At 39.6% G+C, this 19,792-nt stretch overlaps 1 protein-coding gene across 1 annotated transcript in view; it reads right to left on the bottom strand.

The window, feature by feature from the left end:
• Positions 1 to 19,202, bottom strand: part of LOC117943902 (neurexophilin-2) — a 45,342-nt gene extending 26,140 nt beyond the window's left edge. The window contains exon 1 of the mRNA XM_034870332.1: positions 18,632 to 19,202. Coding sequence (XP_034726223.1) covers positions 18,632 to 18,685 — 54 coding nt within the window. The 5' untranslated portion in view covers positions 18,686 to 19,202. The remainder of the gene's footprint in view (positions 1 to 18,631) is intronic.
• Positions 19,203 to 19,792: the final 590 nt, after the last annotated feature.

Genomic DNA, 19,792 nt, shown 5'->3' with positions numbered 1-19,792 from the left:
GCAAAATTTGTGGACGCATCATTTTTAATATTACTCTAAGGTTAAGTCATCAAGTCCATCTCAAGAATGATGTTCAGACAGTAAACTATGCCATAAATTCTGTGTGTTTGTCGCTCTCGAAGCAAGTGTTTACTCATTCAAGGTCTACACAGGGATTTTTGATCCCAGACTACAGCACAGGTACGTGTATCTACAATAGTATGCTTTTTTTTTTTAGCCTTTTGGTAGTTCTATTTTACAAGGCAACAAGGTAGTAAATCTTTCACAGATATCTTTTTAATCTCTCTCTTTCTGTCCTTGTGTGTGCATGTGTTTGATTTATGTGGCTTAGCAGGCCACCAGGACACGAAGCTGGTCCCTCAATCCTCTGCCGTCTGATGTAGCAAGACATGAGATCATGCTGGCCCCCTTATCTCAACTGCAAGAAAACATACAACCACATCAAGTGACAGAGAAAAATATAAAGGAATGAGTACCTGGAAAACAAGAGTAGTCGGGGTAACACTAAGGAGTAGAGGAGAAGGTAGTAGGAGTGGTACAGAAAGGAGAACTAAACAAGACGCTAGCAGCTCTGTAGCCCTACTTTGACAATGCTAGCATGCTCACATTGACAAAGCTAACCTACTGATATTCAATAGGCATAATGTTTACCATTGTCACGGTCTTAGTTTTGCATGTTAGAATACTATAACTTACTGATAAGATAGAAAGTTAAGGGAATACCAACACCATTACAACCGAGGGGAACATGAAAGTGTGTACTAAGTTCTATTGCAATAAATCCAAGAGTTGTTGAAAAAAACACAAATGTCGGCCTCATGTTGAAGTAAGCCATTCCGACTAATAAGTCATTAGGATTAATCATCTGGGCTTCATGAATATCTGCACAGGATGTCATGGGGATCAATCCTGTTATTGTCCAGACATTCAGTCTGAACCAAAGTGGTGGACCAAGCAACATGCTATCCACCTCGCACCCTAGGGAAGTTGACATGAGGCCAAATTAAAATTAAAAAAGTCATTCCTTTTTGCATTCAAAAATCAATATCACCGTAATTTTCAAATGTATTGGTTTTTATTAGCAAAAGAAAGATATAGACCCCAGAAGGACTAGACACCAAGTTGTGGAAGCTAATGAGAATGTAAGTAAAGAATAAAGAATAGTTAAAGGAATGAAACGCTATTAAAGAGAACATCTGAAATGCTCCTCTAGTCATCAAACCTCTAAGTGGGCAGGCCAATGTCCGTGTTTGATTGACAGTTGAGCCAGCAGGGAAATGGGGAGACAATAAACAAACAAACAACCATATTCAAATCACGTCTGTCCCGCAGACAAAGCACTAGCAGTCAAAACAGACTGGGCATACCACCATGAAACTAAAAATATGAAATATAAATGGGTCCCTTTCGGCTATTTTTTCTTAAAAAACCATAAAAGACGTAATTGTGACAGTGGATCTGTATCCTGTAGCAGAAAAAAAAAACACAGTTTGATTTCAAACTTTATATTCAGTAAACGGAGAAAATAAATCATTGTTTTATAGCTGAAAAGTGTGTTACAAATGAAAACAATGAAAGACATATAGACTTCTAAAGTCCTGCAGTGTGTACAGGATGAGTTGAATGCATCACAGAGCTCGCAAAGTAACCAGATTCATTCAAGCAATCACTGCTCTTCATCCCTAAACTGTAGTTAGTTGAACTTCACACAGTCACTCAAGCAACATAGGTCACTACAGCAGACATGCACTAAGCGTTTAAAGTTATATTGTTGAACACTTTTCTGCCCAAAGTCATAAGGAGATGAAGAAGAATTTGATGAGTGTTCCCACCGGTTGGTCCATAAGGGGGTTATACTGATTCTGTAGATGCCCTTTTTGTTCAAGTGTCTATATATGTAACTTTTTTATGTTTCTGAAGCTCTGTCAATTTATATACAATGGTCTTAAATAACCTGTAACAGCAAATGACAGTAAAAAGTTATAGTAAGCGGGGTCCAATTTTTGCCGCAAAGTCCCAGAAGGATATGCAGCAGGTAGACGGCGCTACAGAGCACACATTCTGACGGGTCACAAATTTCTTTGCAACGCCGGAAAAGCCTGTGTTAGCGTATCCAGCCAGCAGAGCCAGGTAATAGGAGATTTCTTTGTATAGGCCAAATTGCATTTTTATTTTTTTTTAGAAGTTATCTGCTGTAGTTATGGCTGATCCCGGGGCAGGGTCATCATGGAAAAGAAGGAAATTAAACAAAGAAACACTAAAGGCTAAAAAAGACAGAGAAAGTGAAAGACAACGGGCGATAACGTGAACGTCAACTTTGGTCGGGCTTTCAACAGATGGAGACAATTACGGGATTATAAATGATTCAAAACCGACCCTGAATTGGCCCTCAGGAATATAATATGTCTATTTCATTAATAAAATAACTTTACAATGTGCCGTGTGGTTGTGCAGCCAACATTAAATTACGTCCCTCTTTACACGTTTTATTCCTTTTATTTTGTGTTTGTGTTGGCCTACCATTTTCTTTTCCCTTGTCCCCTTGTAACATTACTTCTATAAAGCGTCCGTGGGCTTCATGAAATATGCTATGTAAGGTATTATTACTACAAAATCTTAATGTTGTGGCTTGTGACACAGTGATACCAGGTTTAGCTCATGATACATCTACTGCATGTGTATTTGTTGAACGGAGTCAAATTCCTTGTTTGTGTGTAAGTACTCTTGGCCAATAAAACCGATTGTGATCCAGAAACACTTGAAATGCAAAGATGCACCTGTTACTTATTCTATTAGTGTAAATGAATGACTTTCTGTCTGAGAAAAACATTCATCGCAACAATGTGAGTTTCAAGTAATGCTAACTCAGTAATCTACAGTGGGTGACACAGTACCATAAAGAAAATACTTTTACGACAGCAACTGTGGTAAAAATACTGCCGCTTTTGTCCAAAGGAGAACGGGAATCAACACAAACTGAAAGTTACATATAGTCACTTTAATGCTTCATTACATTGTTCAGACTCTCCTCTGCTGAACACACAGACAGCCTCTTGCTAGTGCAGCATTTGTGTGTCTCCATCTGTCTGTCACTTCCCAGCCCTCATTCTCTGTCTGTCTGTAAGGTGCATTTAGGTACATTACAGTGTGTCACTGTCACTGACTGGTCATGTTGCTACATGAAGGTTGGGGTCTAGTCCAAGTGTCGGCCGAGGGAAGGGGGACATCTGGTGAGGGAAGTGAACCTGGGCTTCAGGGAACTGGTTCCATCTGCGCTTTTCTGACCAGGACGCACAGAGAGGAATTACCTTGTCATCATAAAGTAGTTTGTCCAGTTGTCAGGGACTTGTAGATGTTCAAATTTCCATATTTTGGAGCACTTTAAGGACTTTACTTCAATGTTGACTTTAAAGTTAAAATAAAGAGCTGATTCATCTCCTTGAAAACAGTAATAGAAAAAACAATCTCACCACTAGGTCATTGGTTAGGATTATGGACAGCTAGTGATCATGCAGACAGGATGCAAGCCAAAGTTTCTTCATTGGACTCCTTCAGAAGTTTAGCGGCATTAAAGCAACATCCAATTCTTTAGTCACTGATTCCAAAAGAGAAACAGTAAATACTTGCATGACCACAAAAGGACTAAAGGACTAAAGACTCACAGATTTAATTGATCTCAGGTGCTAAGTGAGTAAGTGTGTGAGGCCACATGGGCTCAGATAGGTATAAACGGGATTGGGACAGCACTTCACTTCACGTTACCTTTGCGACGTTTAGTAACAAAGATGTTGATGACACTTTTCATTTTAAGTTTGTTGCTTTCCACATGGCCCTGGCACAGGAGACGGCTGCCTGATTCCAAGTTTTTTTTACAAGCTGGACAACAGGTCCGTTCCGTTCCGTGGTCGTGTGGCGTGCTATTGTTTATCTTTGTAATTTCCCTATGGTCTCAGTGGTAAACGTTTTGAACTGTGGGTAATTCCCTTGGTGAAGTCTACATCGATGCAGACTCACGGAAAGGGCTTGGTGAGTGTGTACTCACACCCTCACGCCCTTTGAAATTCGATATTGGGACAACCCTAAGCCCTTACGAATTTTGCGACAGCGCGCACCAAGTCTGTGTTTTACTTGACAGAGAAAGGGGCAGATTCAGAATGTAATCACAAAATATCCCAATGAAAATGTAGAGTAATCAGACAATAGCCTCATGAAATCATGGCAGTTTGCTACCCACTGGCCTTTAATGAGAGCTAATCAGCGAATATGTGTGCGTTAATCAACCACCAGCGTTATACAGTGCCTTTTTTCCAGTTGCAATGTTCCTTTTAGCTATCTGCTGGTGTTTGAGTAGAGTGAAGAAAAGTTAGTTTGGTATATCCAGCAACCATATCACACTGAAAACAGGAAAAAGTGTACAGTTCCCCCCCTGCTTTTTCAACACTCTCTGTCTCACACACAGGCACACAAACAGACAGAAAGACAGACAGATGTTCCCTTTAATTTATAGATCTAGATAGAATCTCTTATGGAAAGCCCTTTAAAAATTTTAATGATTGACGTAATTACATTAAAGATATCCCCAATGCATTTATCATATCTATAATCACATTCTGTAAAATTCTGCATGAGGAGTAACGTAATGAAATTTGCCAAGGTGAGGGGCAGTTAAGATGTGAGATGATTTTCTGAAGTTCCTTTTTCTTCCCACACGGTCTCAAGTTCAGTTTGCTCTGCAATCCTCTCCTCCTCTCCATGACCTAGACTCCCTCCCCAGCAACCTCCTTTGGGCCAACTTGGATCAAGTTAAAGGAGGGAAAGTCTACTCTCGCCGCTTGCACTCACACCACACCTTCCCACTTGCCATCAATCTCCCCACCCACCGTGCTTCTTTCGTTGCTTGGGCTAATTAACTAAAAAACCGAGCAGAGATTTTATATTATTCAGCAGCGAGAACTGCCATGTCTTGATCCAGAATCACCCAGAGATAAACATGGTGACTGGAGCCAGAAAAAAACCACAAGAGAAAAAAAAAATGATGAAAAATAAAAACACACAAATCTTGTCTCCACCATCAGAGCACAAGGAGCTGGAAGCTGAAACTATGAAGTTGTCATATATTTCAGTTTTTCCAAGGCTACATTTTAATCAGACACAAAAGCAGTTGCAGGCTGGACTTGACCAGTATCAAGGCGAGGGGAGCGGTAGAGAGGAGGAAGTGGAAATAGCATGCAAGAGAAGAAATGGGGTGACGGAGTAAAAGATAGAGGCTCGATTGTGAAGGTTTTGACAGGCAGGTGGCAGGTGAGAGAGGTGTAAGATGAAAGACAGTGAGAAAGCCAGAGAAATAGACAGAGTGGGGCGAGGGATCTGTGACCAAATGGTTCTGTGGTGTACTCGCTTCTCCCCTGAAATCTCCTGACCACTCTCCATTAGTCTTGAGTCCAGAAAACAATATATATAAAGAAAGTTTCGACATGGGAAAACAGTCCCCAAAAAAAATCACAGCTTGCACAAGCGTATTGTCTTGCTTTCATCTCAATAATGCATCCCATGTAGCTCCTGAAATCCTAAAAGGACAAACAAGAATGCAAGACTCCATTATTACATGTCTTCTTTAAAAAAACATCCAATCCCTGAGATTCTTGTATATGCAGCAGATTTCCGCAGGATCTTTTATTTATTAAGATGCTGAGGTTCAGTGCATATTGAGGCTTACCAGAGGGGTCACCATTCTAGCTGGGTTACCTATGTTTTTTATTTTACTCTCACCCTACCTCAGTTCTCCAATAAATCTAATGCATGTCTGAATTAATACATTACAAGCAATGCTGGAGATATTAAAAAATGATAAAAACTAATCCCTCTTCCACAGTCCCATCTGTGACGGGGTCCTCACACTGAGCTGACCCTGCGCATTCTCTGCTGTCTGCACCATGAGTTATGATATTTGGTGCCGCTCGGATTACACTTTAATATTTCATTACCTGCACAAAATCCTATAAGACGTTGTGAATACCCAAGGCCGTCTAATACCTTTTAACTATGTGCACTACACTCATTTACAAATATTGTGGGCAATTATGTGAAAATAAAAATAAATCAAACACGTACATCTACAGAAAATATAGAGGTAATTACAAATTGTGCATGTAAACAGCCACCAACATACACAACCTGTTGTTTTCTTTTTTTATGCAACAATTCAGCACTCTGTGTGAGTCCGTGTCTCGTTCATGCTTGTCTCTTGCACCAGTAAACACACGTGACCGCGTCAGAATACACACTGCTATATCAAATAGCAAAAGTATGAATCACAGCATGTGTTTTCTCCAAGGGGGAGCAGAGACTAGGCAACACATTGACCAGAGGCAGCGGCGTGATGCCAAAACTGACGGTCCCCGCCGAGAGCAGAGATACTCATCATGCATGTATGAAAAAAACACAGTGCCCATCATCAGGAGCCAAGCGTCCATTCTGATGTGATTTATTTCCAAAGCTCAACTCTGCTCCTTGCAGCCAGGAAAGAGAGGGAGGGGGAGAGAGAGAGAGAGAGAGACAGAGAGACAGAGAGAGAAACAGAGAGAGAGATATTAGCACACTGCTCACAGCACAGATGACTGGGGATCTCTCAAAGTGGAGCAATATCAGTATCCAAAGTAGGGCTGACCACTTTACACCCAGAATCTGCCCCTGCTGCTTTATTTATTAAGTCATGCAAAAGAGGACGACAACAACAACAACAAAATCCCAATGAAAAATCAGGCAAACTAAACAAATTACTAAACAAAACTTAAAAAAACTGTGTCTCTAAAAAAGCAGCAGCGTTTTAATTCATCTGAATCAACTGAAATCCATTCCAAAAATAATTGCCTGACTGTTAAAACAATAAAAAAATAACATTTGGGTGAAACGTCATCTACCACTTGTCAGTTAGGCTTAAATTAATTCTGCATTAGGTAAATACTGGTCTGGATCAACAGAACTACGTTCTCAAAAACCCTTTGCTTTGGGAAACAACAAACGTTGAGCTAGCAAGCTACACTGAAAGTGGCAAGTTTTGAAGAAAATGTGGTTGCGCATCAAGGCTTGGTTCTTTTGGTGAATCATTGTTTAGAATTACAAAGAAAATGTTTACAGCATTTGCTATCTGTGACGATTTGGGACAGATTTTGGAGGATTGCTATAGATGAAGTAAACATGGTGATACACTGTTTTTTTGCAAAAATTTTGCAAAGGCATCGTCGCTTTGTCTGGAGCAAAGCGGCACCAAAGACAATTGTGATTAGTTTAAATGTAGATGTATAGATGATAGTTTAGATGTATTGCTGTTGTTTTGTATAACCTGTGTGTTAAATGTTGCTGCACAACAAATTGCCCCTCGGGGATAATAATAAAGACTCTTGAACTTGAACACAGCGTTTTATTCTCCTATCCCAGAATGTATCTGTGGTGTAGGTCTGGCAATGTGAGACTAGTTTTGTTGGACAACAACTTTTCAAAAGTAGTATATGCTACCTTTGTTTCAGTACAATATATAAACAATATATTTATACTTCCAATGCCATACTTTGAGAAATATGAACTCCAAGGTTCTCAAAAATGTATACTAACAGTGGTGCTATGAGATAAATGCTAATGCCAACATGCTAACAATGACAATGCTAACATGTTGATATAATGTTTACCGTGTTCACCATCTTAGTTCACAATATATATCTTCTGTCTAGCTATAAATTGCAGGAACGTCTGTCTGTCAGTGTGGGTGTGTGTGTGTGTGTTGTGCGCATATCTCTCAAACCTTTAGTCCGATGGATCTCAAATTTGACAGGTGTCTACTACAGGCACAAGTGTGGTGCCAAGTTACACATGGTTTGGATTAGAAATGCAAAGGTTATTGTTAAATATATATCTGTAAAGGAGGCACACGTTTGCTTCTGCCGCTCTAGCCGCTGGCCACTCCTCCTCTCACCCTAAGGACCGGAGACAGAGAGCCACGGAGCTTTGGCAGCTTAAATGTGACATACACTTCAGACCCACAAAAATGTGCAAAGTAGCACTACTTTGGGCTGTCTTTGACTTTGAATAAACAAACGACAATACCCAAATTTCAGAACTTTTCAGAATCTCCACACGTGCATAGCAAAACTAAGTGCAGACAGAGCGTGATGCCACTTACAGTTAGGCTATTTATCTTATAAAGCGAGACGTATCTGTATATATGTGTGTCCATGTCTGGGGGCAAGGTAACCTGCTCGTCAGCAGACGCCGCATGCAGAACGCTTTAGAACAGCGGGGGAATCTTTTCCTGCAATTGTACTAAATTGCCGTGAGCTGGGAGAACATAAAGTAGCCTAATCTCTGAGATTATTCCTTCAGAGCGCTGTGCAATGCCAGAAAATCTCAGAGTTGAACCGTAGATACATCAGTTTTCCTCAGACTCCCACTGGGTCGGGTTAATTACGTTGCCAAAATATCCCCGCGAATCAAACCTGTGTGGAAATGAACACCTCTGATGAAATGTTAAATTTGTTAACAATCTTACACAAGACAACATTGTCCCTCTCTCTCACCGCGCACACGGTCCGGTTCTGATGGTTAATGAACGCAGATATGTGCGGTTTAGCTCTCATAAAGGGCCAGGTGAGTAGCGCACTGCCATGAGTCCATGACGCTAATGTCTGATTACTCTACATTGTCATTGTGATATTTTGTGATTACCAACTGAATCTGGAGTGTTTTATGTCAGGTAAATACAGTAGCACAATGTCTTCCTCTGATGTAGTAGCCTACAGTGGAGTTGTATATGAAGTGGTTTGGGGTAAATCTGTCAGCCATTTTGGGGTACAATTTGGTTTTGATGAATTCTACAAGCAGCAATACCACAGGCCAAGTAAGAACCCGTTCCAGACAGGAACATTTTCAATGGGCTCTGCTGTAATGAGCATGAATTGCACTTCTTTGGCACTTCTGCATATTTAAGCACCGAAGGTTGCCGCTTAGTTGAACGGCACTCCAGAAACACAAATGTATGCGCACAAGCACTGAAAGAGTTTTTATGATATGTCCCCTTTACGTTTTGGCAACCCTGCCCTCCGTTCAGGAGGACACATTGCAGTGATGGATGTGTGCCCTCTTAGCAGACAGAGTTACAGGGCCATGACACACCCAGCTGTCCCTTCATCGTCTGCAGCTAAGTGTTCATTTTCTGCTGTCTACCATCATGGCCGTAGTACTTCAGCGGTAATTTCTGTGTAATAGATAAGCTCTTTGTCTATCACACCTTGGTCATGACAACATGAACAATCAGACTTGTGTACCCTGCATTTCTGAATTTTACCTCTTGGTTGTATATGTGTTTATGCCTGTGCTTTGGAATTATTCATTTTATCACAGCTCCATTCTATACATGCACGTCTGTCCCACATATATTTTCGGCAAACAGATTATAAGTAATATTTTCAAATTGATTCCTTTTCAGGCGTTATCGTCTCCTTGTGCATTCCCTTTTTTCGCCCCCCACAACTCCTCTCAGGAAGCAATTTTCCACAGTCCCTCCATAAGGGTTGGTGAGTCATACTCAGTACTATAGTAATAATAGTAGCCCATCCATTGAGGCAGACAAGGATGCATTAAAATGCTATGCGAGTGTGTGTTCTGCGGAATGGGTAGAGCTCAGTTCAAGACAGATCAGGTTTGGTTATCTTGACCTGAACCTCCATATGTGCTTTGCCCGCTCTGCCCTCATCCTCCTTCCCTTTACATGGGTAGAGAGGAGAGACAAAAAGAGGGAGAGAGCAAACAGAGGATATAGAAGAAACAGAAGTCGAAAAATTATCAAAACGTGAGTAGTAGTACGTACGTAGTAGTACCATTGTTTTGGGAGCTGCTGTTTTGAAGCCTTGAGTTTTACCTTGGTTTTATTTAAATTGTTACGTGACGATTTTCGACAAGAGGGTGGAGTTGGGGAGGTTGATTTGGCCAAGCCCGTGCTGCTTATTGTTGCAATGGCGCTGCGCTAAGCTTAACGCTAAAGAAGTATCATAGAGAGCAATGTTGAAGGCTGGGCGGTGGCTGCTGCCATGAGATGCGAGACCAACCATGGTTGAGGCAGCAGCTGTCCACAGGCCTTATTTCCACATTATCCTGGCAGTGAAAAAACCTGACCTGGTTCAGCTTCTTTCTCTGTCTGGCCATGTTTTCACTTACGCTCAAGAGCAAATTTTTTCTACAACTTGTCAAGCATATTTTATGTTATTAAGTAAAGATTTGTTGAGTCAAGCTTTGTTAAGTCGAGCTTTCTGAAGTTAAGCTTTGATAAGTTGAGCTTTGTTAAGTTGAGCTTTCTGAAGTTAAGCTTTGATAACTTGAGCTTTGTTAAGTCGATCTTTCAAATGTCAAAACTGTGTGTCTGGTCTATAACAACATCACAACTTTAAGGTCAGCCCTCTTGAAATATATTCACCCCTGATAGGGAGAAATATACGGCTGTCAAACGGACAACATATTGGATTGGTTATAGGTTTGTAAACTTGTGAGGACCATTTTTACCTACATCTATCGTCACTTCTAAGGTTTTCTTGAATTAAGATAAAGCTTGTGCTGTGCAGTTGGAACACTTATCCTCTTACTGTTTGTTTCCACTGGGTTCGAATGAATTAAGGAACAGAACCATTTTTAGAATTTACAAGCCTGTATTTCTAATTCCATCTGTTTGATAAGTTTAATTGTTTTAAATATATACATTTACAAAATTATCACCATACAACAACAGCCGGAAGGGCGACAGAGAAATTTGGGTCAGAAATAATCAAACACCACCACTGTGCCAGTTTGAAGCCTGTAAACGTACCAGGTATTTATTTCAAGTATAGGTAATACAGTATTGCTGGTAAATTACGATAAGTGCATACAGTAGTTGCTGTTTTGCAGCACACTAGTATCTGATTCACGTTACAGACGGTAGCTAGCTAGCTTTGTTTCTAGCTCCAGGCTAACTTGTTTCCTCCCACCTCCAGCTAGCTAGCTGTGCTCTGCTCGGCTAATCTCGTCGGCTCGTTCTTCTGTTTGTTTTTAGTCTGGGATTCTCCTGGGGTCAATGTTGAAATGTCTTGCAGCTTTCTTGCCCAAGTTTTCTCTGCATACTTTAAAACTCTTTGTTTTGTTGATGAAAAGTCCGTCATTCTCTGGTGTCACTAAATGAGAGCTGTGTTACATCCAATGTAGCTACTGCCATCCGTTGGCATCTGTACGGTACTACACACTACAAGTGGCTTAGTTACACATACAGCCGCACTGACCAAAAGACCGGCCGGACAATACTTTACATGAGTACTGTAATCCAGAAAAAAACTGTGGAAAAAAGCATGAATATATTTCTGAATTTGTTAAATTAAATTGAAGGACATGTACATTACGATAAACTTGAATGTGCATTGTTTGAAAGGCATTTAGGAGATTATCCACACTAATTTTTTGGCCTTAATTTGAGGCCTGCCTTTAGTTGTCCGTGTTCACCACGCCCCCGGCCACTATCAGAGGCCCAGCTTTTAATTGACTGCCGGTCTTTATTTTACGGTAGATGCATAAACATCAAAAAGATTACTTTCTTTATCACGTTGCCATAATGCAAAAAAGCGATTTATGTAACTCAATTATGTTGTTTTTAATTCTGATGGACAATCCAACAGACCAACCTCATACTTATACTGAGCTTTGTGTGCGCCCACTTCACTCATTTAGTGGCAAGCAATTATATTTGTAGTTCTTTATTCAAAAATAGAGTAGTGGGAATTATGTTTGCCATAGACTTGCAAGAAGTTGCCACTTCAATTCACTAATTAGGGCAAATTACTGTTTAATTAAGATATAAATGTTTGAAGTGCACTACACCATCTTACGCTCTTCATCTCTTTTAGCAGTTGTGGAAAGAAACAATTAATCAAGTGCTGTAGTCAAGTGCAATTTTGATAAACTTGCACTCCACATTACTTTATATGCTGCTTTATTCAATTCAATTCAAACGGCTTCATTTATTCCAAAGAGGCAATTCAATTTTGCAGTCAACCAGTTACATAAAAAGCAGACAAGACTAAACACCATCACAAAAATTCAATTAACCAACGCGTCAGTAGCAGCAGGTCAACAAATGGGTAAACCAGGAAAGAGCAGCCCTAATGGCATTAAAGGAAATACACAAGAAAGAACATGGCCAGAATTACCAATCATTCTCTTACTTCTCTGCACTACAATAATAGTTGGCTGATGAAGCTTATATACATTAACTTAAGTTTAGATTTTGAATGCATGACTTTTTACTTGTGTTTTATACTGTTGTATTACTGTTTTTACTAAAGTTAAGGATCTACAACTATTCCGCCACTGTCTGCTGTTGCCAATGTTCAAATGAGTTGACCAAAATGCTGTTTACACATTTGGAGGGTGTGGCAGATCTTTTCTATGTCAAGGGTTTTAAGAAAACATTAACAACCCTACAGATTTATATAGTAGTAAACCTACAAGGTACAGACTCCCTCCCCGCTTTAATGTAAGTTTATTCGCAACCAAGCTCTTCAAAATATTAGCCTTCACATAAGTTTTCCAAAAAAAATGGAAAACATTGACTTTGCAATAGTTGATTAGGCTTTGTATACCTAGAAAGGAGTTTACTAACTATGCAAACACAATCTGTGCAGCCATTTGTTTTTAGCATAATTTCAGTTCATTTCCATCCCCTTAGTTACTGTACATGTCACAAGTTTTAGATAAAGGCACCATGAATGAAGCATTTTTAATTTGTTCATTCTCTAATTTGGTTCAGCTGATTTCTAAATGACACAGAACACAAATTTAAAGACTTTTAATTCAGTCAGTAAAGACAGTAAATCACTAAACAAGTAACAAACGCAAACAAGTTTTGTTGTATTTGATCACTGTTATCATGCCATAAACTGTTAAACATTTTTGTACCATTTTATATTAACTTGAGCTTTCTGGAAGACCACAAGAGCCCAGACGAGACACAAGGAGGAATTTTATTCCTAATTGTCGGCTTCTGCTTCTCTGATTTTCATGTTTTCCTCACCAAAATAAAAGCTTTAACCAATTGCCAATGGTATTTGCAGTTATGTTAAAGCCCACCATCTGGCTTTTGATAACCAAGTAAATCCAAATCAAAGCAAGACTCTTATGAAAGCTGGAGGCTAGTTTGTACAATTAAACTGAATCCTGTATTTCCTGCATAATAAGAGATGGTACCAGGATTCAGAGCACAACTAACTTCACCACATCAATATGTTTTGGCCTTATGATGCAGCTGATCCTTCTCTCCTTCTGCTTTCATCACACCACTGTTTTCAAAGGAGACAATACACAGTAAATGCCGTAAACATATTCTTGGTAAATATTTACAATAATTTACCTAAAGAACCAACCAGGCCTTTCCTATTGCACGATCCAAATATTCTCAAAACCTGGAGCTTTCAGCGCGTGGCTTGCTAGCTCAAAGCTTGTTTTTTCCCCAAAGTGAAGGGATTTCCAGAATCATCTTCCGTTAATCCAGACAACATATATAATGCAAAATGAATTTAAGTGTCAAGTAATAAATTACTTTTCACACAAAAAAGTTTTCTGACATGCAAAAAATTGTAAATCCACCTTTAACTTGGCAGATTATTGGTCGATATTTAGTATTAGCCTACAGCTATCCTTGTTTTTGTAATTTTTAAAGACAAAGGACAAAATGATCTCAGAAGGAAAAGCTCCCATGTATACAGTATATATTTTGGGTTGGCAGTAGCTCAGTCCATAGGCAGTCTGGTTGGGAACTAGAGATAGTTCAAGTCCTAGTAGGGACCACAGTACGGAGTGTGGAATGGGGGCTGGAGAAAGGCCAGTTAAGACGTTTAAGGATCCATCCCTCAAATTAATTCCAAAGCCAGTTGCATGTGTGGCAGTGGAAACACCACAGCCCCTCTTTCCAGCTGTTTCCTGTCTTCCCAAGGAAGTATGCTCTGCCTCTGCATTTTAACCTGTGACAACTGGTCTGATTCAGACTGGCAAGGAAAGAGCCGGTTAGAGACGTTGAAATGTGAAGAAGCGCTGGACTTTAGTAAACGTGGTGGCCTGCCATCCGGTGCGTGAGAGATGCACTGAATGGTGGGCGTTGTACTATACCCACACTGTACATCCGGTAAGCCATGCTACTCCTTTCTTGTCTTTCTTGCAGCAACAACACAAATAAAACAAACAACAGGACTTTAAAAAAAACTACTGTGGTACACATTTGAGGTACTTTACTTTGATATTTCCATTTCATGCTGATTTATACTTTTACTTTTGTTTTGCTTTTTATCAACAACATAACAGTTTCAGGTTTTACACACAAAATATACTGTATGTTTACAAAATATGATGCAAATTACTGGCACCTGTCATTTTTGTCCACATGACAAGCCTTACATTCAATTTATTTATCTATTATGAATAATGGTATTGTTAATAGACTGATATTCATACCAAAATAGGCTTTATGTCATGATTTATTGGGAGAAACCAAGCAATATGTGAAATCAGACATTTAGCAACCCCATTTAGTCTGATTGGAATGATCCTGTTTCTTTAACACATTTACAGAAACTGTGACAATGACTTTGAGCTTGATAGTCGATTCAGGCTCCTTTGATCGAATCATTGACTAGTTGACTATACTCGACTATCATGTCATGCAATTGCTGAGTTAGGGTACTGGCAGCTTTTTTGGTCCAATTCAGGCACTGATGCAGTTATAGATACACATTTGCTATTGTACCTATTGGTTATCTTAACCAACCACAGTAAGACAGTAAAATGCAACTTACACACTAATGTATCAAGTAACAATAATCCAATCAGAGTCAAACTTCAGATGGAGTTTATTTTTTTTTTCAGTGCACTGCTGCTTTTAAGTAAATGATCCAAATACTTCCACACTACTGGTGAGGATTCATTTTGAAATCACTACTGAGATTGATTTAAAAATTGTTAAAGGCCTTTTCTATGAATTAAGAGAAACAAATACCCACAACTGACCTGTTCAGCTAAGAGAGCAGCAGCAGCAGCTGTGAATATGTTCTGGGTTTCTCCTCCCTTGTGCCTTAAAAATAATACCATCACCTTATCAATAATTTCAGACATAATGCTCCTTTCTTGGATCCTCGAGCTGTCAGTCACAGGGTGCACACATTGTTTGTAATTGAATTTTGGCACCATAGCATTTGTTCTTGAGCCTGCTGTTTGTCTCCATTATTATAAGAGGAAATAGCATAATAGTAGTAGGATTATGATGCAGTTATTATTGTACATACTCAACTTTTTCTTTAAATTAAAAAAAAATGTTAGGTTAATCACCTAAAGTGCAATTATGTTTGGGTTGACAGTCTTAAATGAGCTCCACAACCTGAATAGTGGTGACAGATGCTTGTGCAAAGCCGTATATACACACGTTTATAACAATGTTTTTTTTTTACATTAGTCCAAAATATATGACATCTTCACACATTTAAATTAAATCCCCCTCTCCTTAAGGCTAATATAAGGCCTGAGGTGGAACTGTTCACTGCACCAAGCAAGTGATAACTCATTTTAAAACTAATGGGTTGTCAGAAATGGGGCACAGAGCTGTTGAAAGCGGAGACAACAAATTAAATAAAAATGGATCATTGCTTAACCTTAAGCAAACCATGTTAGAATCCATTAAACACTGGATGAATCTGTGCCGTTTATTTTTTAAAGTTAAAGAATGCTTTGATCTCTGGGAACAATTTTAGAGACAATAGATAGAGCAGTGATTGGGATTGCTTCAGTCATCATGTTTCAACAGATTACATGTCTAATCGTTCATGAATAGAAAATATCATTTGCACAGATTACAGACCAGTGGTGCTTAGCTCTTGTTGAAACTGGGCCGTTTGACAGTTCAGATGATCCACACACAGACAGATCGATTGACAAAAACACAGCAAGTGGAAGGAAAACCACCAACCACCTGATTTAATCCGTGGTGGTAAAACAACATGTCCTGCTGTTTTTACGGCTCAAAAAACAATTCTCCCATGCAATGTTGTGAGTATAAGTGCATAAGATGGGGGCACGAACACGAGGCATGGAAACACACTCAGTTATATCGCTAATGCAGACTTTAGAGGGACAGAGACTAAAATGCAATGCTATGCAGAATATATGTGACTGCTAAAGAAGTAGGATATACAGTATAATGAAATTAAAGTGACTCAGTTGCTATAATATCCCTGGGGTATGTACAGTAGCTAGTTGTTTTATGGGGGGAGATAAGAGGATTCTGGCAGGTTGAGATGCCAGCTAATGCTATTATTCCAACTGGGGGCAACAAACAGCAAAGAAGCTTTTCACACATCTTTTCTTCTTTTGTAGTACTGTTACTGTAGATATTATTTCAAAGCACGAGTTGAAAAAAATGTGAATATTTCAGAGTTGGACATCATATGTAGGATTTACAATTGTATATATATATATATATATATATATATATATATATATATATATATATATATACACACACACATAAAATGTGACACTTACTCCTATCAGAGTATAGGAGTAAGTTCCTATTAAAACAATTCATTTTCCAAAACACATCCCCCCAAAAAATCCCCAAAATAAGTTCAAACTTTTAATGCAGTCAAAAATAATTATAAATGATAAAGTTTGACTGTATCATGATGATTCTCGTCCTCTCTCACTTTAGCTACACGTCTCCTCTTCTTCTTGCAAATGCATGCACTTGTTCTTAAACAGACCTCTACGTTACTGTAAATGGCCGCTAAGGCTGGGGCTTGTTTAAAGACACCATTAAATTAAATTAAAGAGATGGTTAATGTTACCTTTTCTTCCTTCACCTCTGCTGATTTCTTTTTCTCTGACTCCTCTGTCCTCACCTCTCTGTGTACCAAATGTTTCACCTGTCTTCACTTCTTCACTGCCTTCTTTACCTCTTCACTTATTAATTCCTCAAGCTACTACTTCTCCCAAGGATGTAACATGTCATATTATGTCAGCCGAATCCCTGTCATCAACACAGCGTACAAAACAAACAAGACTCTCATCCCTCCCGACTTTTCAAAAAAAACTAAAAAACAACAACAACGATCCAACACAATTTCAAATGGCACATTACTGAAAAGTATGGCTGATATAATCTAATACCAAGTCGATCCTAATACTTGAACCGGCGTCCACTCGCATGCGTTAGAGGCACAGCACTTTGCAGAAGAAATGATTTGCATTCAATCTCCAAAAAAAGCGTAGGTGTTATTACCTGTCATAATACAACCTAGCCCCAATCTGCCAGCAGCCAACAGGGTGTTTAAAAAAAACATCCAACACTCAACACGCCGGAACAGTGAAGGTTCCCCATTCATCCGCCCCCCCCAGCTCTTTACAGGTCTAACACTAAACAAGTGATGCTCCTCTGCAATTAAGACTCGTTCTACATTATCAGGGCCTTGTAAAAAAAGAAAATAGCAGATTAAAATGTCTTGTCAAACCACAATAAGGTTTGACAGTCTCATTTATTTAATGTTTGAAACTTTATATGAAGACACGGCAAGTGGTTTTTAATGGAAATCAGTGTGGGGGAGATGATCCATAATGGAACAGGAAGGAGGAGAAAAATTAAGGAGACAGAGGTGAAGAAGAGGAAAAAGAGGAGGGTCATGGTGAAAGGTCATGTTTTTATTCTCTTTCATTTTCTTGCCGAGGCCAAAGACATGCTGAGTAGAGATGGTGTGTATCAAACATCCTTCTAATGTACTCTGTTGTATTGTGTTACATGTTAATATGTATATAGTTATTATATATAATAGTTATTATATAATAACTAACTACATTATTACTGTCAGTGTAAAGCAATCAGTAAAATCTATTGCGCAAACAGCCAAAGATGAGTGTGTGCGCGCGCACACATACACGCACGCACGCACGAACGCATTTAACCACACACAATTAGCAGCTTCAGCAGCATCAGAGCCAACTAGGCGTACACACTATTTGCCACAGCGATGATGAGATAATAAAACAAGCCACGGGCGTGTTTCAACTTCTGAAGAAAAAAAATTAGAGGAAGTTGCTGGCAGCGCAAATAGATAAATAGATAAGTGGGGCTGCTTAAGTGGGAGTAAAGGGGAAACGCTCAAACAGCAGAAATCTGCGCGTTTGAAGATCGGGGCAAAGTCCCACACCTGTTTATTCAAACTAACAAAACACAAGTAAGACGAAGAAATACGCTTGTTGCGGGTCGTTTGTAGTCTAAACAGCTGTCATGCAGATATAACAACTTCATATCAAGATCCAGATAACAAAAATGTTATGGAGATTCCGAAAATAAGTAAACTATAAAATCTCCCGGTCCTGCTGCGTCTGATACCGTTATAAAAACATTATGCATGAATCATTTTCATTTTCTTCCTAGCGGAGTGATTTCTAGGAAACTGACCCTCTAAAGGAGAAGGCAGGTGTTTCTCTCCAAACGCAGCACCCCATCTCTGTGGTTGGAGATATGAAAGAGTTTTTTTGTTTTAGTTTTTTTTTTCTGTCCCTCTCAGGATGATAGTAAACTCACCTTCCGTAGGATCCACTGGCACAGGAGAACTATGGTCCAACCGAGAACCTGCATGTCACCTTCCTTGTCGCGGACCTCCCCGAAAAACTACACGTCTCCGCGGCTGAACATATAAAAGAAACACCGCGGAATCCAAGCAATCCCAACAGACAAGCGAAAAGTATTAGGAAAGCAGAAAAAAACACGCGTAAAGTTGTGTGTGTAGTCAGGGGGTCTCTACAGGCAAACTTTGAGCGGTGGCTTCAGTGGGTCTGGTCCGCCTCATGTGGCACATCCATGGTGGACGTTTCCGCTCATGCTGGACGTTTGCTGGAAGTTTGCGCGGAGACCAAGTCAGTTTGGAGAGCGGAAGCAAAAAGGGGATTTCATTGAAGATCGCCGGAGCTTCTTGTGTTTTTGGGAAACTGAGTGGTTGCTTCTCTCTCTTTCCCTCTTCCCCCCTCTCTCGATTTCTCTCTCTCTCTCTCTCTCTCTTTCTACGCGCGCGTCACGGCGCACAGCATCTCTTGTCTATTCGCAACCACACTGACCAAAACTGCATGCATGATATTTTGTCCTGTCAATGCTTGGATGATGAGGCGTCTATACTCGTCTTAATCTGAAAGGATGAGATTATGTTTTAGTCTCCTTGAAGTTAGTGTATAACTTTCATTCATTGTTTTCTACTAGAGCTGAAACGAGCAATCAATTAAACTACTAATGGATCGACTATACGTTTGATAATTGATCATTAAACAAGTCATGTTTGTCATAGTAAATTGAATTTATTTGGGTTTTTACTGATGGTTGGCCCCATTGATCTCTGTGGAAATGTCACTATTTTTTAAACTATCGTAATGTGTTAGGAAGCTACATACATTGTTTGTGTAAGCTGGTCAAAATTGACCTGTGATGTAACTCAGCCCAAAATACTCATAAAACAATGATTATTTTTCAATAGTTTTTGGATTCAATTTGTATTGGTAGCTGACCAGTCAGCTAGCTTATGAGCCAGCTAAAACCACACTATCACACGTCAATGTCACCGGGGCGAACCAGGTTTGTTGTATCGTTAGGTAGCGAAGATGTTCGAACGCTCCGATGGCCAATGTTGTGCAGCAGCAGAAAAACTCCCAGCTTCCCGGGATCATCTGCCCTTCCCTTTTTGTAATCTTAACTAGT

Source organism: Etheostoma cragini, chromosome 4 (assembly GCF_013103735.1).
Source record: "Etheostoma cragini isolate CJK2018 chromosome 4, CSU_Ecrag_1.0, whole genome shotgun sequence".
Lineage (NCBI taxonomy): Eukaryota > Metazoa > Chordata > Actinopteri > Perciformes > Percidae > Etheostoma > Etheostoma cragini.
Note: the sequence above shows the minus strand (reverse complement) of the source record. Positions and strands in the feature narration are given on the sequence as shown.